The 27,997-nt window shown below is 39.7% G+C and overlaps 1 protein-coding gene across 2 annotated transcripts in view; it reads left to right on the forward strand.

Annotated features, from left to right (window-relative positions):
- LOC115222179 (radial spoke head 10 homolog B-like) overlaps positions 1-27,997 on the forward strand; it is a 76,097-nt gene that overhangs the window by 13,951 nt on the left and 34,149 nt on the right. Inside the window, exons 7-20 of one of the 2 annotated variants that reach the window (XM_036511335.1) lie at positions 17-193; positions 1,149-1,266; positions 1,955-2,121; positions 2,731-2,917; positions 4,901-5,033; positions 5,838-5,917; positions 6,839-6,933; positions 9,069-9,122; positions 10,597-10,704; positions 13,145-13,378; positions 14,284-14,371; positions 24,731-24,824; positions 25,942-26,015; positions 26,928-27,005. In XM_036511335.1, coding sequence (XP_036367228.1) covers positions 17-193; positions 1,149-1,266; positions 1,955-2,121; positions 2,731-2,917; positions 4,901-5,033; positions 5,838-5,917; positions 6,839-6,933; positions 9,069-9,122; positions 10,597-10,704; positions 13,145-13,378; positions 14,284-14,371; positions 24,731-24,824; positions 25,942-26,015; positions 26,928-27,005 — 1,687 coding nt within the window. The remainder of the gene's footprint in view (positions 1-16; positions 194-1,148; positions 1,267-1,954; positions 2,122-2,730; positions 2,918-4,900; positions 5,034-5,837; positions 5,918-6,838; positions 6,934-9,068; positions 9,123-10,596; positions 10,705-13,144; positions 13,379-14,283; positions 14,372-24,730; positions 24,825-25,941; positions 26,016-26,927; positions 27,006-27,997) is intronic. The other variant, XM_036511336.1, reaches the window with a different exon arrangement.

The following is a 27,997-nucleotide window of genomic DNA, read 5'->3' on the forward strand; positions in this document are numbered from 1 at the left end:
TCTCTCTCCCCCACAGCAAGGATACGGGGAACAGGTGTGGGTGACGTACAGAGCACCGGGCTCCCAATTCAATGGCCAGAATTTATACAGAGGCAACTTTGTCAATGGTAAACGGCATGGACAGGGGACGTTTTATTATGCTGATGGCTCCAAGTACAAAGGAGAATGGTTCGAAGACATGAAACATGGATTTGTGAGTATATTCTCTTTTATGCATATATTTGTATGTGTGAATGCACATATTTGTGTGTGAGGAGATTTCCCTTTGTCTTGACATCATATGCTTATTGTAAACAAGCTTCACCATCATACAAGCAGGGTTGTTTATTTGCAGCCATCCACAAAAACATGCTAAAAGCAGGGAACAAACATTACTTTCCTTGGAAAGAGGTGATGGTTATTGGTAGGAAAAGCCTCTGATGATAATTATAATTGTAATTAGAGTTATGCATTGTCGTTCTCATCAGTGTGAAGAATTTTAAATATATATATATTATATATATATATAGATATATATATATATATATATATATATATGCGGGCATGGCTGTGTGGTTAGGGAGCTTGCTTCCTAGCTACATGGTTTCGGGTTCAGTCCCACTGCGTGGCACTTTGGGTAGGTGTCTTCCACTATAGCCCCGAGCCGACCGGAGCTTTGTGATTGAATTCGGTAGGTGGAAGTTACTGCCGTGTGTGTATATGTGTGTGTAGGTGCTTGTGCCTCTCCGAAAGAGAGAGAGAGAGGGATATATATACATCATCATCATTATCATTCATCGTTTAACATCCACTTTACATGCTAGCATGGGTTGGATGGTTTGACTGAGGACTGGCAAACTAGATGTCTGCACCAGACTCCAATCTGATCTACCAAGCTTTCTACAGCTGGATGCCCTTCCTAACGCCAACCACTCCCAGAGTGTAGTGGGTGCTTTTTACATGCCACTGGCACAGGGCCCAGTCAGGTGACATTGGCATCGATATATATATATATAACAACATTCTGTCTATTTGCTCTATAGTCAGTAAAATTACTGTGCCAGTTCTTGCAAAAGCTAGATTCTGTTTGCACTTGCTGTAGCTGAAGAATTCCAAATGCCATGACTTATATGTAATGTAAATGTGCCCCTCTCTTCTTTTAATTGTAGGCTAAATTCACTCAAAGAACTGGAGATGTCTATGAAGGAAGATTTGAGAATAATGCTCTTCCTGATAATACTTTTGTCACAGGACTTCCGGCTCTTATTAATGAACAGGATAGTAAATGTGAGTCTTTAATTGTAAATGCCCACCTCTCTCTCTCTCCTCTCTCTCTCTCTCTCTCTCTCTCTCTCTTCCTTTCTCCTTCTCTCTCTCTCTCCCTTTCTCCTTCTCTCTCTCTCTCTTTCTCTTTCTATTTCTCTCTTTCTCTTTCTATTTCTCTCTTTTTCTTTCTATTTCTCTCTCTATTTCTCCCTCTTTCTCTGTTTCTCTCGCTCTCTCTCTCACTCTCCCTCTATTTCTATCTCTCTCTCTCTTTCTTTCCCACTCTCTCTCTCCCTCAAAACAAGAAAAATCATCATCATTATCCTCATCATTAACAACTCCTCTTCCACCCTTAATCTTCTTCTTCTTCTCCTCCTCCTCCTCCTTCCCTTCCCTCTACACTTGAATGTATAAATTTATTCAAATTTTCAAACTTTAATTCTAAATGCTTCAATTTTAAAATATTGTCAACAAGAAAAAGTATAGACCCCCACGACCCTTTCCGAGTTCGATTTTAAGCAGTGACCTGAATGATAATAATAATAATAACATTAAAAGTACCTTAGGAATGAGAACCCAGGTTCAAAATTTCCTCAAGACACCTGATGAAGGCTGGAGGGTATATCAGCCGAAACGTCGTGTTAACAACAAACAAGATGAGGACAAATATCCGTCAAATGTAAATAATGTAAATAATGTTGTTTTGCAGCCCCAATGAGCTTCATTATGCATTTGACTTGCTCTGGTTCCTCAAATATCTCTGCAGCTCCCGAAAAAGAAGTGCACATGAAAACAGTCGACAATAATTTCATGATGGACGTCAACAGCTTACTGAAAGGTGTCGAAGGTGTTAACCCCGAACGAGAACTTATACAGGTAATTAACATTACTCTTTTACTCTTTTAAGTCTTTTACTTGTTTCAGTCATTTGACTGTGGCCATGCTGGAGCACCGCCTTTAGTCGAGCTTTGTATGTGCATCTAATGGACATATATACACACTGTGTATATATATATATATATATATATATGTGTGTGTGTGTGTGTGTGTACATATATGTGTGTGTGTACATATATGTGTGTGTGTGTGTATGTACATATATGTATGTGTGTGTGTATGTACATATATATATGTGTGTGTGTGTATATATGTATGTATGTATGTATATATGTATGTATGTATGTATATATATGTATGTGTGTGCATGTATATAAATATGTGGTTGCAGTAATGGAGGTGAGGGTGATGGTATTTGTAGTAATGGTGATGACGATGGTGGTGGTAGTGGTGGCGGTGGTGGGGTGCAAAGAAGAGCAAGTCACTCTAAAATGTATTGCATCAACAGTCCACCAAAATCCATAGCAGCAACACTGCAATGTGTTGCAACTGGTAATTGCAATGTGCTGTACCTGGAGGTAATTCTGTTTTCTTTAATTTCCGTTTTGTATCGTTTGGCACCACTACACCTGCCATTGTTAATTACAGGTGAATAAGAACGTGTGGAGACACATAGGATTCTTGAAGAAGATCTACCTGTTTTATGCGAGTCTGGGCCAGGAACCAGCCATTGATAACGTCTACTTAATGGATAATCTTCAGTTCTGGAGATTTCTAAAAGACTGTTGTTTGCATCATCATGGCTTTACCTTGATGGAAATGGATAGATTTCTTGGTGAGTTCTTTGAGTTTTCTTTACCATTTTCAAATCAAGTGATATTCCATCATCATCATCATCATCATCATCATCATCATCATCATCAACAACAAGGCAGCAAGCTAGCAGAATTGTTAGCACACCAGACGAAATACTTAGCAGCATTCCTTCTGGCTGGCACCAGGTTCAATAGCCTATAATCTTTACCTGGCTCAAGTAGCCATATACCCTTCAGCAGGTTCAATAGCCACATAACCTTCAATAGGCTCAATAGCCTATAATCTTTACTAGGTTCAATAATCGTATAATCTTCACTAGGGTCAATAGACAGATATCTTTCATTAAGGTTCAGTAACTGATAATTTTTATCAGGGTCAATAGCCGACAACCTTTAGAGTTTCTAATCAAATTATACTGTTTTAATTAAGTTTCAAAATATGCAAATTCTCCTTTTTATTATAATTTTTTTAAAATATTAGATTTAGAATTATGTGGAGTGGGTTTGAAAAGTCTGCAAATTTTTTTGCTTGTTCTATTTAGTTTTGTCATCGTCATCATCATCATCATCATCGTTTAACATCTGCTTTCCATGCTAGCATGGGTTGGACAATTGACTGAGGGCTGGCGAACCAGATGGCTGCACCAGGCTTCAATCTTGATCTGGCAGAGTTTCTACAGCTGGATGCCCTTCCTAACGCCAACCACTCAGAGAGTGTAGTCAGTGCTTTTACATGCCACTGGCATGGGGCCAGTCAGGCAGTACTGGCAACGACCTCACTCGAATCCTTTACACATGCCACTGGTACAAGTGTCAGTAAGACGATTCTGGTAACAATCACGCTCGAATGGTGCCTTTTAAGTGCCACTGGCATGGAAGCCGGTTAGCCACTCTGTCAATGATCACGCTCATATGGTGCTCTTTGCACCCTGCTAGCACGAACGCCAGTCATCGAATTTGATTTTTTGTAAATAATGATTTTGAATATTTTGGTTATATCAATGTTATCTCACAACCAAGCTTTTCTAGTACCCAGTTGTTTGTCCTTCTCTCTGTCCACGACACTCTAATGATTCTGCGGTAACACCACATTTCAAAAGCTCTCTCTCTTTTCTCGTCTGCCTTCAACATTGTCCACGACTCGCAGCCATACATCGCAATAGAGAAAGCGGCAGCCCAAAGTAGCCTTATCTTCAGCAGCATTGACACGCCACAACTCTTCCAAATGTTCCCTATATCTTGTACCGCTTGCATCGCTATTGCGAGCCTTCTCCGTATCTCTGGTGTACTTGATCCACTGGTGCTGATTGTGGATCCCAAGGACACAAAATCATCCATTTCCTGAATCATCTCTCCGTCCACGGTGAAGTCACCTTGGTCTGTCCTGTATATATCCACCACCAAGACCATGCGTCGGGATGGACTTCAGCGAACGATCATAACTGGCAAGGGGAACAGCAGATGTAAAAGAGGCAGACCACCCCCACTTCTTGGCTGAAAGACATCGCAACCACAGGATTGTCCTTATTCTCGGCTGTCCATGGGGCAGAGGACAGGAGAAGGTGGCAAGACATCGTGATGACCACAGCATCGCATAGTGCGACACCTGACTAGGATGATGATGATCAATGTTATATCTGAATGTGAGATGGGTTGAATAGGTTTACAATTTTATAATTTTTTTAAGCACCAATCGATTGTGGCTGTTGCCAGCCTCGCCTGGCACCTGTGCCAGTGGCATGTAAAAAGCACCCACTACACTCACGGAGTGGTTGGCGTTAGGAAGGGCATCCAGCCATAGAAACACTGCCAGATCAGACTGGAGCCTGGTGCAGCCCCCTAGCTTCACAGACCCTGGTCAAACCGTCCAACCCATGCTAGCACGGAAAACGGACATTAAACGATGATGATAATGATGATGATAAAAAAGATATTGTATATAACTTTTTGTTTTTCCATCATTTCATCTTATGCCATTCATTGGGTAATTCTTTCTTTCCCAGGGAATCATGAAAAAGTAGCCAGCCTCCACGACCCCTTTGGTAAGCTACTGCTGCGGGAATTTATAGCGAGCCTTGTGGTTTTGGCCTACAAAGCATACGGCGCACAATACGAGGAGGCAAAGGCACACTTAAAGTAGGTCACATCATCTTTATCATCATCAATATCTACACACGCACACACTGCCACCACTACCACCTACTTCTTTCACATACAGCCAGGTGGTTACTCTCTTTTACTTGTTTCAGTCATTTGACTACAGCCATGCTGGAGCTCCGCTTTTAGTCAAGCAAATCAACCCCCAGGACTTGCTCTTTTTAAGCCTAGCACTTATTCTATCGGTCTCTTTTGCTGAACCGCTAAGTTATGGGGATGTAAACACACCAGCATCGGTTGTCAAATGATGTTGGGGGGACAAACACAGACACACAAACACATATATATATACTTATACATATATACGATGGGCTTCTTTCAGTTTCCGTCTACCAAATCCACTCACAAGGCTCTGGTCAGCCTGAGACTATAGTTGAAGACACTTGCCGAAGGTGCCACGCAGTGGGACTGAACCCTGAACCATGTGGTTGGTAAGCAAGCTACTTGCCACACAGCCATATATATATATATATGGCATTGTGCAACAAAATGGTTCATATTTGGTTGATTAAAAATGTAATGGCATGTATTTATTGACCTTTTTCTTTCCTTTAAAAATCGGCATGAACTTTCTGGACAACCCAATATTATGTATGTATGCATGTATGTATGTATTAAAGGTGAAAGGATGACTTGAGAGCCTACTACGGGCCCCTAGAAGGCTGAAATTATATTTATTCCAACAAATTACAGAACTTTTGATGAATTTTTAGATTTTGTGACATGTCAGTTAAAAAAAGGGGAAAAAACTGAGTCCAAATGTTTCACTTTCCATTCATCCAGGTACCATTTTCTTCTGCTGGATTGGTGTTTCAATCAGCTTCTCAAAAACAACATCTACCCCAATGTGTTCACTGTTAAAGGTAAGCAATCAACAGATTGAAACCATCTTGTTGTTGTTATTTGTTTTTCTTTCTTCTCTTTCAAAAGAACTTAAGCTCATCAAGAGAACCTAACCCCAAGATTCTTGTGAATTCATGTGTTACTGTTATTTCCTGGGAGGGTCATTATGTCAGTAATGAACACACCCACTGGTTGTATTTCACTTCTTTATTCGCCAACTAGTTAACCACTTAACATCATCATCATTTAACATCCGCTTTCCCTGCTAGCATGGGTTGGACGATTTGACTGAGGTCTGGCAAACCAGATGGCTGCACCAGACTCCAATCTGATCTGGCAGAGTTTCTATAGCTGGAAGCCCTTCCTAATGCCAACCACTCTGAGAGTTTAGTGGGTGCTTTTATGTGCCACCGGCATGAGGGCCAGAGAGGTGGTACTGGCAATGGTCACGCTCAAATGGCGGCGAGCTGGCAGAATCGTTAGCACGTCGGGCGAAATGCTTAGCGGTATTTCGGCTGCTGTTACGTTGTGAGTTCAAATTCCGCCGAGGTCGACTTTGCCTTTCATCCTTTCGGGGTCGATAAATTAAGTACCAGTTACGTACTGGGTCGATATAATCGACTTAATACCTATGTCTGTCCATGTTTGTCCCCTCTATGTTTAGCCCCTTGTGGGTAATAAAGAAATAGGTCATGCTCAAATGGTGCTTTTTATGTGCCACTTGCACAGGAGCCAGTCCAGCTGCACTGGCAAACCAATCAACTAATTGAATTTTGGATTAATCATTTGATCAATGAGTCGTTCAGGTTTATCAAAGTCTTATTTTGTCCCCATTTTGAACCCCATCAATGACAGGTTCTTTCCTTGTGTTGAAGGATGCAGTTGCTTACATTTGTTTCAAGATGCTACAGTGCTTTGAGTTATGTTTTCTTTCACTGCAGGCCATATCTTCACAGAAGTCCGCAGAGCCATGAACATAATGGAACACATCCAAGAGGTCTACAAAATCTACACTGCCATTTGCAAACCACGAAAGGTGACCAGACAGTTTTTTTTTAATAAAAAATTTCCAGCACCAAGAGTACCTACAGTCCACCCATCAATGTATTTGTCAATGTTTGACACGTAGAAGATATAAAATATTGAATCTCAAAATGTTATTTTCTTGTCGGTCACAATAATATTTGAGGTTTAAAATTTCTAACTGCTAAATACTTTATCTCTCTCTCTTTTTCTCTCTATCTCTTACTTCAACAAGATAGGAGTGGCTGTGTGGTAAGTAGCTTGTTTACCAACCACATGGTTCCGGGTTCAGTCTCACTGCGTGGCACCTTGGGTAACTGTCTTCCACTATAGCCTCGGGCCGACCAAAGCCTTGTGAGTGGATTTGGTAGACGGAAACTGAAAGAAGCCTGTCGTATATATGTATATATATATAGGCACAGGAGTGGCTGTGTGGTAAGTAGCTTGCTAACCAACCACATGGTTCCGGGTTCAGTCTCACTGCGTGGCATCATGGGCAACTGTCTTCCACTATAGCCTCGGGCCGACCAAAGCCTTGTGAGTGGATTTCGTAGACGGAAACTGAAAGAAGCCTGTCGTATATATGTATATATATATATATATGCGTGTGTGTGTTTGTGTGTCTGTGTTTGTCCCCCTAACATTGCTTGACAACCGATGCTGGTGTGTTTATGTCCCTGTCACTTAGTGGTTTGGCAAAAGAGACCAATAGAATAAGTACTGGGCTTACAAAGAATAAGTCCTGGGGTCGATTTGCTCGACTAAAGGCGGTGCTCCAGCATGGCCGCAGTCAAATGACTGAAACAAGTAAAGGAGTAAGTCATTCCCCTTTTCATGTTCTTATTTCTCTCTTTCTCTTTCTCCTTTCACTTCCATTAACCACATGACAGTGTAATACATCAGCTGGCACAGCATCACCATCCTCATCTCTCATCCTTAATAAAACTACCATTCCTTCTCTCACTCTCTTTCTATCTGCATTTCTTTAACCTCACCACCAGAACATCTTCTAGACATTGTATTTCTCACTCTTTTTCTCTATATCTCTCCCTTCCATTAACTTTTTAAGCCTGTAATAACTATTATTTTCCTCCTACCTCATGTCATTAACACTTCTGTCTCACTCTCTTTCTCTCGCTCTTCACCTCTCCCTTCAGATTACCATGTAACAGCATAACACATTCTGCCTTAGCATATCTTTATATATAGAAACAAGTACATTATTTACATTTGATGGATATTTGTCCTCATCTTGTTTGTTGTTAACACAACATTTCGGCTGATATACCCTCCAGCCTTCATCAGGTATCTTGGGGGAAATTTCGAACCTGGGTTCTCATTCCTAAGGTATTTTTCGATATTATTATTGTTGTGTGTTGTTGTTGTTATTCAGGTCACTGCCTGTAATCAAACTCAGAATCTTTGGATTAGCAGCCTGCACTCTTAACCACTATGCCATATGCCCAAAATATTGTGTTAACAACAATCATGATGAGGACAAACATCCGTCAAATGTAAATAATGTAAATAATGTACATGATTCCTCATCTCTTAAACATAGAACTGTATAGAAACAAGGCCTGAAATTTGAGTGGTTGGGGCTAGTCAATTACATTGACTCCTGGGCTGGCCTGATCCTTATTTCATCAACCCCAAAAGGATGAAAGGCAAAGTCAGCCTTGAAGAAATTTGAACTCAGCACCATTTCGTCAAATGTGTTGATGGCTCTGCCACCTCACCACCTTAAAAATGATGATAAAAGCACCATCCGAACGTGGCCGATGCCAGCGCCACCTTGGCTGGCTTCCGTGCCAGTGGCACATTAAAATCACCAACCGATCGTGGCCGATGCCAGACTCCCCTGACACCTGTGCAGGTGACACGTAAAAAGCACCCACTACACTCGCGGAGTGGTTGGCGTTAGGAAGGGCATCCAGCTGTAGAAACACTGCCAGATCAGACTGGAGTCTGGTGCAGCCTTCTGGCTTGCAAGTCCTCAGTCAAACCGTCCAACCCATGCCAGCATGGAAAACGGACGTTAAACGATGATGATGATGATGATGATGACGACGACAAATTGTCAGGTGAAAATGTGTTAACTAGTTCAATGTACTGACTGTTTTCCTTCATTCATTCTGTCTTTCACAGTTACCTCCCCATGATGCTTCCATGAAGATGAGAGATTGTTTAGTCATACTCAAGGTAAACTAAAACATCTTTTGTATTTTAAAAGCGTGTGTGTGTGTGTGTATGCTTGCATATTTCTCGGGGTTTTTTTCTGCATGCAGAGGCATATATGCATATCTATAGATAATAATAATAATAATAGTAATAGTAATAATAATAATAACAATAACAATAATAATAATAATAATAATAATAATAATCATCATCATCATAATAATAATAATAACAATAATAATAATAATAACAACAATAACAATAATAATAATAATAATAATGATAATAATAATGATAATAATAATAACAATAATAATAATAATAACAACAATAACAATAATAATAATAATAATAATGATAATAATAATAATAATAATAATAATAATAATCATCATAATAATAATCATCATAATAATAATCATAATCATCATCATAATAATCATAATCATAATAATAATCATAATCATCATAATAATAATAATCATAATAATAATCATAATCATAATCATAATCATCATAATAATAATAATAATAATTATAATAAATGCCCTGATGCAGTACCAGATAGTGGCTCTCATGGCTTCTGATCTTAACTGATTGGAAGTGTTATCATGTACATTGTTTTGTCTTGGTATAAAAGATGGGCTACAGCAAATATTCTGCTCAATACCACAGATTTGCTTGTCAGTTGTTTAACCATAACCAGTTGACCATGTCCCTTAGTGGCTGATGATATGTGCATCTCTGATCACGAGCAGAAGTAGTTGGGGAGCATCATAGCCATGTGTTGAAAGGAATTCTTTGGGGTTTGAATAATTCACCTCTGGAAACATGGGTGGTTCATTCAACATCCTTAAACAACCCTTATTCAGGGACCTTTTGAGTGGGATGGGCTACTCGACCAGAGGAAAATTCTAACTGGGCCCCACCTGCAAGGTCATGTGCTGTTTATTTTGATAATAGATCACCATTTTGTGCACATATGGTTGTGATGCATGTGCCTAGTGTACCCTTATCAGACGGGTAGTCATGATGGGTATACTGGACTTCGTATATTTTACCCCAGTGTCACTTTGATGGCATGCACTGCTCTCTCACTCAATAATAATAATAATAATAATAATAATAATAATGAGTAGTTGCATATAACTGTGCATGTATTGCAAGCTACATGATGATTTTACTTGTGCTGGTGCCATGATAATAAAAGGACTCAATACACCGTATTCCGTAAAGTGGTAGATATTAAGAAGGCCATCCAGCTGTAGAAACCATATCAAAGCAAACATTGGTGTGCTGTGCACTCCTCCAATCCACTGGATGCTGCCAAACCATCAAACTCATGCTAGCAAAGAAGACAGACATTAAAAGCAGACAATGGTTTGTTTTCTTCTTCTTCTCTTCCTCTCCCTCTTGTGCCTCCCCCTTCTCCTCTCATCGTCTTCATCCGAATTTTGTTTTATATGTTAACCAATGTGTCTTTCTCTACGAAAAGGACTTAAACCTGATCAATGAGAACCTCACTGCCAAAGCTGCCATTGATGTTTTGGCTGTAGATGATCCCAATGTTATCGTTGATGGTGACTACAACTTGGAGATGGAGGTAAGAACATTCGACCTCCAGTTTTATTTAATTCATCACCATACACAAGCTTAACAAATGCATATACCATATATATACATACACACACACACACATATATATATATATATATATATATATATATATATACATGGTATATGTATATACACACATACATATACTACACACATACACATACATATATATAGTTTATTTGTAAGTTAACAAGGCAACCAATTGTTTCACGTGAAGAGATTTTCACAATTGTTCAAGTGTGCCACATGGAAGTGTTGGTATTCATCTTCATTATTATATATAGCATCATCATTATTATCAACATTATACAAAATACTTTTTCTTACACTCAAACCAAATTCATGCATTGGAGCCTCTTGTCAGAATATTTGTATGGGCTTATTGAGTTCAAGAAGAGGTGGTCTTACTTGGTCACAAGTTGACTTCTTATATATACATACCTCTCCTTGTTTTTTTCTGTGTATCTTTCTGTCGAAGAGCGTAGGCTCGAAACGTAAAAGACTTGTTCTACTTCTATTCCTGAGTGCCATACTAATACATTTGTTTGTTTGTACTCCACCTGCCTTCGTCTTTTGTTTATTTTCGTAAACCTTCCCGTTATATATATATATATATATATACACACTTGTGTCGGTGGCACATAAAAACACCATCCGAGCGTGGCCATCTGCCAGCCTCGTCTGGCACCTGTGTCGGTGGCACATAAAATCACCCACTACACTCTCGGAGTGGTTGGCGTTAGGAAGGGCATCCAGCTGTAGAAACACTGCCAGATCTGACTGGCCTGGTGCAGCCTTCGGGCTCCCCAGACTCCAGTTGAACCGTCCAACCCATGCTAGCATGGAAAGCAGACGTTAAATGAGGATGATGATATATATATAGATAGATAGGTTTAAGAAACAGAATCACCCTCAAGCAACTCAATCATCATTGAACGACATTATCCACGATAGGTACATGTAGGACTAAATATTAAAATTATCAAAATTAATAAGAATTGAAGGTATTAAGTTTGCTGTGATTTTACACTGACTATGTCCACCTTCAGAAGGACCCACAATACAGCCTCTTTGAAATCCATACAGTTCCAAGGCTTCTTTTGTACATGGCATGATTAAACAGTCACGTATAGAACCTAAAACATAAAAATGTCAATTAGCAAAAAATATAAACCTTTACAAGTTAGAATAAACGTAAAACAATGTTTTATGGAATGTAAAGTATTGTAGCGGTCTCTGATATCCTCACTGTTTGAGAGACACGGCAGGAATGATCTCGTTTGAGATAACAGCCATCTTTGGCCGAGTTTATTCCTGTTGTAACCACTGACCTGATTGGTTGACATGTGGCGCGAAGTAAGTAGGTAGACAGACCGCGCTTAGATGCTAACCAATCAAAATAGTGGACACAACAGGGTTAAACTAGCCAAAGATGTTTGTAATCTCAAACAAGATCATTCTTAATATTTTTCTCAAACAGTGAAGATAGCAATGAAGAAAACAATATTGCTACAGATAATAGCCATCTCGATATGGCTAACCACAAAGGGGGGGTGGTGTTACTGTAGCTTTTTAGCCCCAGGAGATCATCGTCTCCAGCTGGCTTTAGGCACACTATCTGTGCCCTTATGGTATTTGCAAAGGGAAGCCATCCCTTTCTTGTAAGCCTAAGTGATGCGCACCGGACTGGCAGTTTCGAGGTTGTTGCCTCTTGTCAACGGGTGGTAATCACCGGATCACGATGAAAGGGAAAGCCTGTATGCAAATATATAAGAGTTTTTCTAGTGACTTCCATCACTGATTTCGAACAACTGTCTGCAAGCATTATTAAATCTCAGAACGAGATGTAAACAGTAATCGCTCGACAATGTAAAGTATAATAGCCATCTCGATATGGCTAACCACAAAGGGGTGTCTATTTATTTCTGTCATATCTGTGTATACATACATATGAAAGAACATGGCCTAGGGGTTAAGGTGATGCACCACTTATGGTTGTGAGGTGGAGGCGCAATTGCCCAGTGGTTAGGGCAGCGGACTCGCGATCGTAGGATCGCGGTTTCAATTCCCAGACCGGGCGTTGTGAGTGTTTATTGAGCGAAAACACCTAAAGCTCCACGAGGCTCCAGCAGGGATGGTGGTGATCCCTGCTGTAACTCTTTCACCACAATTTTCTCTCACTCTTTCTTCCTGTTTCTGTTGTACCTGTATTTCAAAGGGCCGGCCTTGTCACTCTCTGTGTCACGCTGAATATCCCCGAGAACTGCGTTAAGGGTACACGTGCCTGTGGAGTGCTCAGCCATTTACACGTTAATTTCACGAGCAGGCTGTTCCGTTGATTCGGATCAACCGGAACCCTTGTCGTCGTAACCGACGGAGTGCTTCCATGGTTGTGAGATCCTGTTTCCTTGTTTTTCTGTTCGTAGATGACCTACCTTGAGTTTCTGGAAGCACTTGTTGGTTTTGCTGAGATTTACATCACAGAAACTGTGGTAGAGTCATTGACGATACCTCTCGACACAGTCACGTCAAGTCGGTCTCCAAAGACAAGCAGTCAACCCGTCATGTCACCTGTTCTCAGCACCAACGTATCCACCATTTCCTTCCAACAACAGTCAAGGGCGAGAGACACCACAGGGACTAGGACGCCGGAGGCAGTGGTAAGTGGTGGTTTTTTGGGGGTTTTTTTAAAGTCTTGTTGGTGGAAATATACAAATGGGGGAGGCTGATGGGTGGATGGTCTTTACACATTTTCACTTTCACACACACACACACGTACACGTGTGTGTTTGCGTGCATCAGGTTAAACAGGTGGACGGACAGAAAGACGGATGGATAGCTAGTTATGTATTGACATTGAGACAGAGAGAAGGGAGAAAAAGAAAGAGAAAAATAGAAAAGTGAGAGAAAGAGAAAGAAAGAGAGAGGGTATGTGCAAGAGAGAGAAAGAGAAAGAAAGAGAGAGGGTATGTGCAAGAGAGAGAAAGAGAAAGAGAGAGAGAGAGAGAGTACATGTATACATGGAAAAAATGGTAGAAACATGGTTGATAAGAAAGTCAAAGCTGGATTAAATCTAACTGAAGGCTTTTCATGTGGCACCAGCTCAGGTGAGATCAGTTTTGGCATGGTTTTTACTGCTGGATGCCCTTCCAAATGCCAACCATTCTGCAGAATGGACTCAGTGCTTTTTATGTGGCACCAGCACAGTCGAGGTCAGTTTAGGGATGGTTTTTACAGTTGGATGCCCTTCCAAATGCCAACCCCTTTACAGTGTGGATTGGATGCTTCTTATGTGGCACCAGCACCAGCAGGGTCACCATGTAACTTGCAAGACAAGGAATAGCATATTGAGAGGGGATGGGGTGTTGGAGGAGGGGATCTTGTGTCAGATGATGAAATCACATAAGCCAATGAGGAAGCCTCTATGTAGTCGTTCAGTATGCTAGAAATAGCAGCTAAATCTCTTTAAAAATCACAGCCTACTTTCTTAATTAAAAAAAATGGAAATGGCAAATCAGAACTTGTTTTTTAACCAATTAAATGGTAAAATATTAATTTTTTGTAGCAAGAGGAACAAAGAACTTCTTTGTCTGTGTTGTTCAGTCCATTGGAGAGTTTGATGGAAACGACCGACAGCAGAAAGACAACAATTGGTGAGTTAAGAGACTGTGGTTGTGGTTGTTGTTGCTGTTGTTGTTGTTGTTTTTGTTGTTGTTGTTGTAGTTGTTTTGGTTACTGTTATTGCTTTTGTTGTTGTTGTTGTGTTGTTGTTGTGATTGTTGCTGTTGTTGTTGTTGTTGTGATTGTTGTTGTCGCTGTTGTTGTTGTTGTTGTGGTAGTTGTTGTGATTGTTGTTGTTTTTGTTGTGGTTGTTGTTGCTGTTGTTGTTGTTGTTTTTGTTGTTGTTGCTGTTATTGCTGTTGTTGTTGTAGTTGTTGTTGTTGTTGTGATTGTTGCTGTTGTTGTTGTTGTTGTGATTGTTGTTGTCGCTGTTGTTGTTGTTGTTGTGGTAGTTGTTGTGATTGTTGTTGTTTTTGTTGTTGTTGTTGTTGTTGTTGTTGTGATTGTTCCTATGGTTGTTGTTTTTGTTGCTGTTGTTGTTGTTGTAGCCTTTGTTATCATTGCTGCTGTTGTTGTAGTTGTTTTGGTTACTGTTATTGCTTTTGTTGTTGTTGTTGTTGTTATTATTGTTGGTGTTGTTGTTATTACAATTACAAATTTTATGAATGGAAAAATGATGGGAGGGGGTGGGGTAAAGAAGGGAAACATTGGTTAAAATTCAGAGTCAAAAATTAAAATTACTCACACATACACACACTCACACACATTTATATATATATAATATATATATATATATATATATATATATATATATATATACATATATACATACACATCACACATGCCAGCTTAATTTAATTCGTCCTTAGTCGAAAGACACCTGTTGTTATGTCCTGTTATTTGTATTTGTGTAACATTCTCCGTTTTTTTTTCTGTCCTTGTTTTCGTATACATTCGCTGCTTTCGTCCAAGGAATCTAATGCTCTTAGCTTAGTTTTTCCATGGGGCTGGCCAGATTGGAGCAATCTCGAGTATAACCAGCTGAAATTGGAAAGATATTCTGGAACCCAACTGAGGAAAGAAAACTCCTTGTTTTCTTTGTATCGTCTATCTGGATGTTCTGTGTTCTTGTCCCATTTTGTGTTTATTTATATATACTTGGAAATGGATGTGTCCTGTTCAATTAAATAATAAATAATAAATAATATATATATGCATATATGGGTACAACAGACCCAAAAGTGATGCTCCTTAAAAGTACTGCCTGGGGGCAGACTGCTCCTAAGCCCCCCCCCCCCAGCTACGCTAATGATAGTAAATGTTGAAACAACAGTTGAACTTCGATTACCATTATTAAGTAACTATGAAATCTTTTGGTTTTGGATTTGGTTTGCAAGATTCTTTATATGAGTTCGTGTGTTGAAGCATATTCTGTTGTGTCTGGGGAGAGTCATTTTCTTTTTGTGCCTTATAGTGTAACACACTCACTGGTAAAATTTCCACTTATTTCTTATTTTTATTTTCCTAAAATTTTCATTGCGTCTTGCAACCTTTTCAATAGTCTTGACTCTTTGCTGTTATAAAATCTTTACTATTGTAAAATCTCTAATTTAAATTCTAACAAACTTTACTTTCTATTTTTTTTCCCTTAAAAAAAATAATACGCATATACATAACAGTTGAAGAAACTGAGGGAGAGGTAGAGGCTGAAGAACTTGACCAAGCTACAAAAAAGTACAACTTCTGGACTCACCAAATACACATTTTCTTCATCGAGAAATTCATTCGTCCGGTCAAGAACCTTTTAAACATGCAACAGGTGGTCAACAGACTGGTAAAGGAAGAATTAAGGAAAATCAAGAGAATGGAGAAACAGAAGGCAGCGACAGAGCGATGGTACCAGTTGCGCAGAGAAGCAGCAGAGGAGGCATCTGTGAGTCAGGAACCGGAACAGGAATGCGACCAGAACACTGCTGAAAACCCTAATGTCTTGGATGGGGTCGGTGAAATGAAGACGACAGGTCCAGAGGCACATACAACATAAAAAAGAAAAACCTCCAAGTAATAAAGCAATACGTTCCTCCATGGAATATCAAAGTGGGATTTCGTTTGGAAAATGGTGAAAGATGGTAATGGAGGCCGGGGTGGAGTGGGGAAGTCAGGTCTGAATTATTTCTTTTTAAGGAGTTCTTTCATAAAATAACAATTGCTTTACTAAAATAAATCTTGTTTTGTTTTGTTTTTTTGGGGGTTTTTTTTGCATTTATTTTGAGGTTTTTCTGTGTCACACCGTTTAATATTTGCTCCATGAATTTAATTATTTTAAACAGGGTCAAGTTTGTGACTTTTAAAACCATCTCTCTCCTAACCCCTATTCCTTGCCTCCCTCCCTCCATCTATCTATCTTTCTCTCCATCTCTCTCTCCCTCTCACACCGACTTTTTCAACTGACCTCAACTGCCTCTCTTTCTCCACATCACTCCCTCTCCCTCCCAGCTAGCTATATTTCCCACTCTTTTTCTCACACACACTCAAACACCTCCCCCACTCTGTGTCTCTATGTAATATCTATATCACCTAAAATTTTTAGCTCCTAAGGTGGTGAGCTGGTAGAAACGTTAGCGCACCAGGTGAAATCCTTAGCAGTATTTCGTCTGTCTTTACATTCTGAGTTCAAATTCCACCGAGGTTGACTTTGCCTTTCATCCTCTCAGGGGTCAATAAATATTGTAGAATAAGTGGTTGAATCTACCATAGACATCTGCATCCTTAATATAACCCTTTACTCCCAGGCAGACTTAGCATGACACAGAGTATTTATCAATGTTAGACTTCCCCAAACACAGCCACATTTCACTCAACTCAATTTCATTCACAACAATATGATAAAAGATATTTGTCTAGGGTGCTGTTGAGTGAGATTGAACCTGAGATTTCATGACTACAGGCTTAAACAGAGAAGGAAAGGCAGCAGCGATGACCTATTTTTTTAAAATTTTGTTTTTCAGGGCTTTTGTGACTGATGTTCTTCTTCTTATTATTATTATTCATGTCACTGCCTGGAATCAAACTCAGAATCTTGGAGTTAGTAGCCTGTGCTCTTAACCACTACGCCATAAGCCCATGGGCAATTATCCATCAATTGTAAATAATGTAAATAATGTACATAATTCCTCATCTCTTAAACATAGAACTGAATGACAGGTAAGGTTTCCATTTAGAGAAGCAGCATTTTGCCAGCACACCTTTATGCTTTCACAAAGTTGGTCCCAACATTGGAGTCGACTTTGCACAGATCTTTGAACTGTGTATATGCATACATGTGAATGTGTATTTATACATATATGTATGCATGACGAGGCACAAGATGCCATGACTTAAGGCAGTAACTATGGACGTCCGGATCTTTTCTTCCCATTCTTTTGCAATCCTAAACGTAATGAAATCCAAGCAGAGCTTTTGTTTGCAGGGCAATTCTACACAAATAGACATGATCCAATTGGAAAAACGGTGATTTAGGAGTTCCAGTATTAATTAATATGGCTAAAATACAGAAATCATTTGGTAAAAGATTGCAAACACCACATTCAGTTGCCACATCCTGGCGGGAATATAAAGTACTATGATGGAATCAACAATACACCATTATCTTCAAAAGCATTGTTTTTTGGGGTTTTTTTTTCTATGAAAGGAACTGAATTGCATGAGTAGGGTCTTCCTCAAACCAATTGTTCTGAAGTTAATAGTTTGACAACAGAACTTTTATAAAAACTTTTTACAACATTGGAGACCTGTCAAAATATATTTGTAAAAACAAAGCCAAACTGTTGTGTGAACAAAAAGTATTTTACAATCACTAGTGTAGCTGGGGGAGTGGGGTGGCACTTTGGGGTTTGCTGTAAGCAATATGTGTTTTTGTGGGGTCCAGGAGGGATTATTTTTCCCACGAGAGTTCCGGACACAAGTTATGAACTCATTTGCATACAGCCAATCACAACTCAACCATCAAACTAATTTATGAGCGCATAACAAGTGATGGGTGATAAGATAAGGTCGCTTGGGTAAGGAATTACCATGCTTCTTTTCTCTTTTGATAATGCTTGTCGTTCTTGTTCTTGATCCAACCATGGCTGCCTCTGTGTAGTTATTTGTGTTGTTGTTTACTTTCTAAAACAATAAGGGGAGAGAGTTGCTAGCACATCACCCTCTACCCACATTTTCTCATCCACATCTTTACCATATGGGGCCCTAACAAAATCCGATAATGGGTATAGACGCAAATCTGTCTAATTACTTGTCTCCTTCTAAAATCAAGCATAACTCCGTTCTTCATCTTCAGTTTACCGGGTAGAGTGTCTTTTTTAACTTGACAGCAAGGGCAAGGTGAGCTCTGATTGGCTGTATGCAAATGAGTTCATTACTGGGGTCCGGAACTCTCGTGGGAAAAAAATTTTGTGTCCGGGGTCGGCAAACGGAAGGGCCGCCCCAGGCAGCACACACTCTAGCTACACTAGTGTTTATAATATTATGCCCAGAAAGGGAGAACTTTTTTTTTCCCTGATGCCCTGCCAGGAACTGGTAAAACATTTGTCACTCAGCAGTTACTTACCAAAGTTCGACAATAAAAAAAAGCTTTGGCTGTTACTTCTTCAGGTATTGCTGCTATGTTACGTTAGGATTTAATTTTAGGGTTTGATGAGAGCACAACGGAGTTATTTACACTTTGTATGAGCGCCCCGCCGAGTATACAAATGTTTAGTGAAAGGTAAAAGCTTATGGATTACTTTGCTTTCTATATACTAGAAAAAATATCTAATTTACACCTGGAAACGATTCGTTAAAAATTACATATTCATTACTAAGATTTAGTTTTTCCATCGAGTTGTAGTGTACTTTAACACTATATACAAATAATATACGGGACAAAATGTTACGTTCTGAGTTCAAATTCTGCCGAGGTCGACTTTGCATTTCATCCTTTATGGATCGCTGAAATATGTATGATAGTAGTCAAGTGCTGGGTTCGAAGTAATCTACTAGCACCCCAAAGCCTACTCACCAATTTCAGGCCTTGTGCCTATGGTAGAAAGGATCATCATCATCATCATCGATTTATGAGGAAACAAAGTCAGACGAGGTGTCAGACAGTATGCTAAATAGAAAAATCTGGTAGTTTACAGAATTCTGATAATATTTAAACATAAATATGAGACCTCATATTCAGTGGAAAGAAGGCAAGTGCGGTAATGTGGCGTTCATGCCTTTCGTAATGATGTTAGTGATATGAAACGAAGAACTGGAAATAGTGAAATTGTAATGAAAGAAAAAAATTAAAGTGAGAGTAGCCTCCCTTTAGTTCGTGTAATTCTTTACAACTGAAGTTATTGCCAATAGCAACTGATACACAAACAAGGCACGTGTGAAATATAATTTTGACTGAGGAACTTTATGAAAAGATAGAGAGAAAAATAATGGTTGCAAGTAAGGATAACACTTCTTAATTAATTAACCCTTTAGCATTCAGACTATTTTATCAAATGCAATGATCATTCAAATTATTTTGAAATAATCATACATTATCTTTTACTCTTTTACTTGTTTCAGTCATTTGACTGCGGCCATGCTGGAGCACCGCCTTTAATCGAGCAACTCGACCCCGGGACTTATTCTTTTGTAAGCCCAGTACTTATTATATCGGTCTCTTTTGCCGAACCGCTAAGTAACGGGGACATAAACACACCAGCATCGGTTGTCAAGCAATGCTAGAGGGACGAACACAGACACACTAACATACACGCACACACATATAGATATACATATATACGACGGGCTTCTTTCAGTTTCCGCCTACCAAATCCACTCACAAAGCATTGGTCCGCCCGGGGCAATAGCAGAAGACACTTGCCCAAGGTGTCACGCAGTGGGACTGAACCCGGAACCATGTGGTTGGCAAACAAGCTACTTACCACACAGCCACTCCTGCGCCTATATTTTAAAGATGTAATTTTAAAAAAAAAGACATTATCGGGTTGGTATGAGAGGCCAGATAAGACCAGGTTACGCATATAACAAGTAGAATATTTGGACTTGATATGGCCACTAAATGGTTAATTGTGTTCTAAATGGTTGTGTTCATCATCATCAGTGGCAGCATCAAATGTTGAGACCTCACAGTGTACCATACTTTGCCCGTCATTGGAATCACGTGTTCCAACATGACAACACCCGTACCCAGGCTGACAACAGACTTCCTCCAACAGCACAACATCCAGACACTGCCATGGTCTGCCCTAAATCCAGACTTGAACCCCATAGAACACCTGTGGGACGAAATCCAAAGAAGGCTAAATGACATCCATCCTAGGCAAGTGTCTTCCACTATATCCTTGGGCCGACCAAAGCCTTGTGAGTGGATTTGGTAGACGGAAACTGAAAGAAGCCTGTCATCCATCCTAGGCCAACAACTGTGGCACAACTCACTGCAAGTTTTAACAGAGTGTGGGCAGCTATCCCCCATGGCCTTCATACAGAAGATACCTGGTGGTAATCAACAGAAAATGCCTGGTGGTAATGGTCACATGAGATATTGAGTTCATTTCTTTGGATTCAGGACACTCCATCATCATGCAACACCATGTGATGTCGAGCATGTTTCAGGAAATGATGCTTTATCGTTAGGAAAGAACAGCTTCTTAATTAGCACCCTTCAATCAATGGCAGTTTGTTAATAAACCGGTTTCTCTTTAGTATGTGTGTGACGTTTCTTTTGTGCTTCGGTAGCTCCTCATGCTGGTGGCACATAACAAGCACCATCTGAACATGGTTGATGCCAGTGCCCCCCAACTGGCTCCTATGCTGGTGGCACATAAAAAGCACCATCTGATCATGGTCGATACTAGTTCCTCCCAACTGGCTCCCATGCTGTTGGCACGTAAAAAGCACCATCCGAACGTGGTTGATGCCAGTGTCGCCTGACTGGCTACCATGCCAGTGGCAAGTAAAAAGTACCCACTATACTCTCAGAGTGGTTGGCATTAGGAAAGACATTCAGCTGTAGAAACCTTGCAAGATCAGATTGGAGCCTGGTGCAGCCTCCTGGTTTGACAGCCCTCAGTCAAATCGTCCAACCCATGCTAGCATGGAAAACGGACATTAAATGATGATGATGTACAAGTGCCACTAGTTATGATATAATATGTATATTATATATATATATATATATATATATATATATATACATACACATATATATATATATGTGTATATATATATATATATACACACACACACACACATATATATATATGTATGTATATATATGTATATATATGTGTGTGTATAATATATATATTGTAGTTTGTTCCTTCTCGAGCCACGCCTTGCTCATAGGGCCGGTTTCCCGGTTTCCTTGGCATATAGGTTCCCCACCTGGACGGGATGTCAGTCTATCGCAGGTGAGCTGCAAGATGCAGGAGGAAAGTGTGAGAGAAAGTTGTGGTGAAAGAGTCAGCAGAAGTTTGCCATTACCTTCTGCCGGAGCCGTGTGGAGCTTAGGTGTTTTGCTCATAAACACACACATCACGTGGGCTGAGATTCGAACCCGCAATCCCTCAACCGCGAGTCCTCTGCTCTAACTACCAGGCCATGTGCCTCCACTATATATATATATATATATATATATATATATATATATATATATATATATAATATATATATATATATATATATATATTATATATATATATATATATGTATAAGGGTGGAAAGGAACACACAAGTTGATATATATGAAAAAACAAGTCAAAAATAGAAAATGCTAAGATAATTTTATAGTGAATCTTTCAGTACCGGTTTCGGTCATTTTGAGACCTTTTCAACTATAACGATTAAATAATTAAATTTAGAAAAATTAGAAGAAAAGTTTTTTTAAAAGAATATTTCTATAGTAGTGTTCAGATATAAGTAGCATTCTGCCTTTCTCTGACTCCCTTGTTTGCACTTGTGTGTTCAAGGTCGTTGTGAGTTCTTGGTAGGGTAGGTGAAGAATAAGGAGGCTGATGTGGAGAGGGGGTGGGGAAATCTGGGAATGCCTTGATGGTCGTATTTTGAATGGTCAGTGGCTGACAGCAGTCGCAGTTCAATTCAGGAATTGTTTATGGAATTTGCGTAGGCGTTATACTGAAAGACATTAGTGACAAGGTTAAGGGGTGGAAGGTGGAGAAGTAGAAGAAGAAGAAGAAGATGACGATGTTGATGATGATGATGAAGAAGAAGAAGAAGGAGAAGGAGAAGATGATGGTGATGATGGTGGTGATGATGATGACAACGATGATGATGATAATGATGATGATGAAGAAGAAGAAGAAAAAAGAGAAGAAAAAAACAGAGAAGGGAGAATATGAATGGGTGAAAGTATAGCTGTGATGGGGCTGATTAGTAATGGATTCTATGGAGTGTAATATTTGTGTGTGTATATATTTCTTTTATTCTAAAGTTGAGGTATATTAATTGTTTGTCGTAGACCCGTTAAGAAGTGGCTTGTATTTTGTAATAAAGAGATTTTCTTTACTTATTCGTTGTCTAGAGGTTGTATCGTCCCTAAATTGGTAAATACACACACAAATATTACATATATATATATGCACATACTGCATGTATGTGCATATATGTGTCAAAAGGGTATACATTTGTGTTGCTGTTTAGCCCTAGGTCTACCCTGATCAAGTAGATCTCTGATGAAAAAAGTTATTCCATCCATGCCCATCCCGTCTGTCTGTGCATCTAAGATAATATAATCTATCAAGCCTTTTTTTAAATTTTTGTTTTTTTAATATGGTAAGATGCAACCCATGGCAGATTTAACTGCTATTTTTAGCAGATTGAACAGGCCTATAGAGTCTCCTTTTTTGGGGGCTCATATACATGAGTGTGTGTGTGTGTGTGTCAGTATGTGTTTTATGCATTTGTGTATAATATGCACGTGTCTGTTTGTGGTTGTATCTCCATGGGTGTGTACATACAATGCATGCATATATTTATGTGTGGTGTACGTCTGTTTTATGTATATATGTGTACGTGTGTGTGTGTACATGTGTATGTGTGTATACATGTGTGTGTATACATGTGTATGTGTGTATACATGTATGTGTGCATGTGTGTACGTATGTGTGTGTGTACATGTGTGTGTGTATTATGTGTGTGGTGTGCATGTGTTTTATGTATATGTGTGTACATGTGTGTATTATGTGTGCGGTGTGCATACGTTTTATATATGTGTGTGTTGTAGGTTCAGTTTCTGTTGTTGTTGTTGCTGCTGCTGTGGTTTTCCTTCTTTTTGTTTCCGTTTTCCCAAAGTTCTGCCGTGTGTAACTCTACCTGCCTGCCATGTTGTCTGAATTCCAAGGAAGGAGCCTTGATTCTTCATTTAAGACTCGTACATTATTTGGTGAAGAATTTGGAAAACAACAACAACAACAGCAAAAAGGAAAGAAAGAAGAAAATAAAAACAAAAAATATACATAAATTTCAATTGTGTGTTGCACTTTAAATGTGTGTATGTACGTGTGTTTGTGTGTGTGTTGTGTGTGCATGTATTGTTTGTGTGTATGTATGTGTGTGTGTGTCCCCACATGTGAGTGCATTTATATGTATGTGTGTATGAGAAGGAGTGTTTTATGTGAGAGAGAGAGAGAGAGAGAGAGAGAGTGAAGAAGAGAAAGAGAGAGTAAATTTCCTCTGTATTTACCAAGTTTTTATAGAAACTCTACGATGTGGTTTCAATTCTCAGTCAAAGCATAGTACAAGTTTTCCCTCTATGCTGCTAAATACGTCTTTCCAGAAAGCCATGCCTGCCACACAATCTCTGTCTGGGTTCTGTTATATATTTTTCCTAAATTTGTACTGTAAATATTTAGTCAAAATAAAGCTAATTTATCAGGGTTTTTTCCCCCTGATTTACCTGTCTTTACAAAATATCATTAGGACGAATGTTGTTGATGTTCTTGTTTCTTATGTCTTGGCCAAGTGTCTTCTACTTGTTCATACCCCTTCTTTTTTTCTTTTTCTTTATTGCCCACAAGGAGCTAAGAGGGGATAAATAAAGACAGACAAAGGGATTAAGTCGATTACATCGGCCCCAGTGCGTAACTGGTACTTAATTTATCGACCCTGAAAGAATGAAAGGCAAAGTCGAACTCGGTGAAATTTGAACTCAGAACGTAGTGGCAGACGAAATATCGCTAAGCATTTTGCCCGGCATGCTAACGAGTCTGCCAGCTTACCACCTTCTTTACCCTTCTTTACCCCTTCTTTACCCCTTCTTTACCCCTTCTTTACCCTTCCCACCCACATTTCCTTAAACATCTCAATATTTTTCTACCCTGACCCATCATCACCCTATTTCTTTGACCACAACCCTCTTTCATGAACTCCTTTCTGACTTTCTGATTCAGTTACAGAGGACCTCCTTAGGAAAAGGGCCGAACACAACAACTGTGAGATTGCCACCCTTGAAGAAGTTTCTTTACACCAACAAGACATTGAAAGGTTTGTCCTGTTATCTGATGTTGTTGTTGTTGTTGCCGCAACAACACATACACACTCACGTAACATGCTCACACTCATGCATATTTCACATGAAAGTGCCTGTGTAGTACCATGTAAAAGTGCCCATGCGGTGCCATACAAAAGTTCCCGTGTGGTGCCACATGAAAGTGGTTGTGTAGTGCCATGTAAAAGTGCCCATGTGGTGCCATTTCAAATTGCCCGTGTGGTGCCATGTAAAAGTGCCCATGTGGTTCCATGTAAAAGTGCCCATGTGGTACTATGTAAAAGTGTTCATGTGGTGCTATGTAAAATTGTCCATGTGGTGCCATGTAAAAGTTCCCATGTGGTGCTATGTAAAAGTGCCCATGTGGTGCCATGTAAAAGTGCCCATGTGGTGCTATGTAAAATTTCCCATGCGGTTCCATGTAAAAGTACCCATGTGGTGCTATGTAAAAGTGCCCATGTGGTGCTATGTAAAAGTGCCCATGTGGTGCCATGTAAAATTTCCCATGTGGTGCCATGTAAAAGTATCCATGTGGTGCCACATGAAAGTGGCTGTGCAGTGTCACATGAAAGTGCCTGTGCAGTTTCAGGTAAAAGTGCCATGCAGTGGCACGTAAAAGCAACCAAGTGGTGCCATGTAAAAGTGCCCCTGAGGCACCACGTAAAAGTGGTGGTTCCACATAAAAGCACCCAGCACCCTCTATAAAGTGGTTGGCATTAGGAAGGGCATACAGCTGTAGAAACCCAAGCCAAATATCAGACCGGAGCCTGGTGCAGCAGCCCCCCACCCAGCTTGCCAGCCCTGGTCATACCATCCAACCCATACCAGCATCGGCAACAGACATTAAATGATGATGATGATGATGATGATGATGATATGCATACACTTACTCACACACAAACTTACATGCAACACAGGACAAACACGCAAACACACACACACTAACAAACAAACCCAAGTGCACATACGCATTCTTAATCACACATGCACACACACACACACATACATGCAACACACATCCACTCACACCTGCAACACACATACACTCTTTGTCTTTCTTCCTCTCTCTCTGATTCTGCCATTCTTTATCTAAATGGTCCGTATTATTTTCAGGATTGAAAACATTGATAAATGGTGCAGAGATCTGAAGATTTTGTATCTCCAGTGTAACCTGATTCCCAAAATAGGTGAGTGGTGTGGAACCAGATTCAGTTTACGATAAATATATCCAAGAATATAAAGGAGAGGTTTTTGTTTGTTTTTTTTTTCAGTTGTGCAGAAATTAAGGAAGGGACATTATCTTTACATTATTAGATTTTTTCAAAAAATAAATATGGACATGGACACAGCTGTGTGGTTAAGAAGTTTGCTTCCCAATCACATGGTGCCAGGTTCAGTCCCGTTGGGCGGCACCTGGAGCAAGTGTCTTCTACTATAGCCCTGAGCTGACCAAAGCCTTGTGAGTGAAATAGGTTGATGGAAACTGAAAGAAGACTGTCATAGGTGTATATCATCATCATCATCATCTTTATTACCATCATCATTTAACATCCATCTTCCACACTGCTATGGGTTGGATGGTTTGACAGAGTCTGACAAATGGAAGGACTGCACCAGACTCTGCCCTGATTTGGCATGATTTTTATGGCTGGATGCTCTTCCAAATGCCAACCACTTTACAAAGTGGCCTGGATGCTTTTTACATAGCACCAGCACTGGCAGGGTAACCAAGTAACCCACATATATGTGTGTGAGAATTGGTTTGGTAGCTGGGAATGCACCTGGGTCCCAAAGGGAATTTTGGTTCTCAGTCTTTTGCTTTCTCAGTCACTCACTCTGTCTGTCTGTTTGCCTGTCAGTCTGTTTCTCTGACTCAGTTTCTGACGCCCCTTGGCGGACTCATAGCTCACCGCTGTTCAGAAAGGCCGCGCTTTCACGGTTCGTATTCGTACTGAAAATCGAGATCGCGCAAGCTTTTCTCTCTCTTTCTCTCACCCTCTCTCTCTCATTTCTTTATCGCTGTCTGCCTCTCTTTCTCTCCCCCCTCTCTCTCTCAACTTCTTTATCTCTGTCTGCCTCTCTCTCTCTCTTTATTCCAGAACATGTCAACAGACTAAAGAAGTTGGAATACTTAAATCTGGCCCTCAATAATATCGAACGGATCGAGAATATAGAAGGTCAGTTGACAAAGGTTTTATGTGACCCTTCTTCTTTCCTGCAAACCAATGCCATACCCCAAAACCTTTGAACCCACTCAGGACCACAAGGGCATCTCAACATGGTTACTGGCCCTGCTAAAAACAACAGCCAAATATCCCTCAAATTCCAAACTACTACCTTCAATAAAAAGAATAAATTAGACAATGTAGACCCTGATGTATAAAAGAAATTGAATGGTCATGGCTGACCAGGAGGCCTGGGAGCATTATAGGCCTTCTGGTTGAGCAGGATTAACCCAGGGCTAAACAGCAACACTCACAACCTTGATACCATGAGTCAAGAAGAGAACCTGTCTGGGGTCATGTGACAATGTAGTCATAACATGGCAGTCCTGGTTTAGGACGAATGTTGTTGTAATTCAGTCCCAGAAGAAATTGTCTCCAGCTGGCTATACGACATGATCTGTGTCCTTATATTTTCAGACAAGGGCATTTAGCGCCCCCAACTGGTCACTGACCTATAAAATAGACTAGCTGACACTTTGAAAACTATATATTTCGAACAGGAATTTGGCAGTGCCACCTCTAGCCGAACAGTTATTCTGTGCTGATGAAGGGAAATAACCTGGAATTCGCAATACACAGATATTGTTTTGAGCTGAGTGCTAAATGTTCGAAAGTATAAGGACACAAATTGTGTCATATAGCTGGAGACGATTTCTCCTGGGACTAAATTACAACAACATTCATCCTAAACCAGGACTGTCATGTTATGTTGGCAAATAATCTTTACTCTAGTGTGCTGAATCTAAATTTTGCTGAACTTATATATGTATATATATATGTGTGTGTATATATATATATATATATAACTTATAAGAATTTTATTTTTAGATATATCTGGGGTACTTATATGTACTCATGATTTTTGCTTCGGCTTTTTTCCATGGGCACATGTAAGTATCTTATTTATATCCTTTCGTATTTTCTACTGAAGAGGAAAGAATCTT

This window comes from Octopus sinensis, linkage group LG19 (assembly GCF_006345805.1).
Source record: "Octopus sinensis linkage group LG19, ASM634580v1, whole genome shotgun sequence".
In the NCBI taxonomy this organism is placed as follows: domain Eukaryota; kingdom Metazoa; phylum Mollusca; class Cephalopoda; order Octopoda; family Octopodidae; genus Octopus; species Octopus sinensis.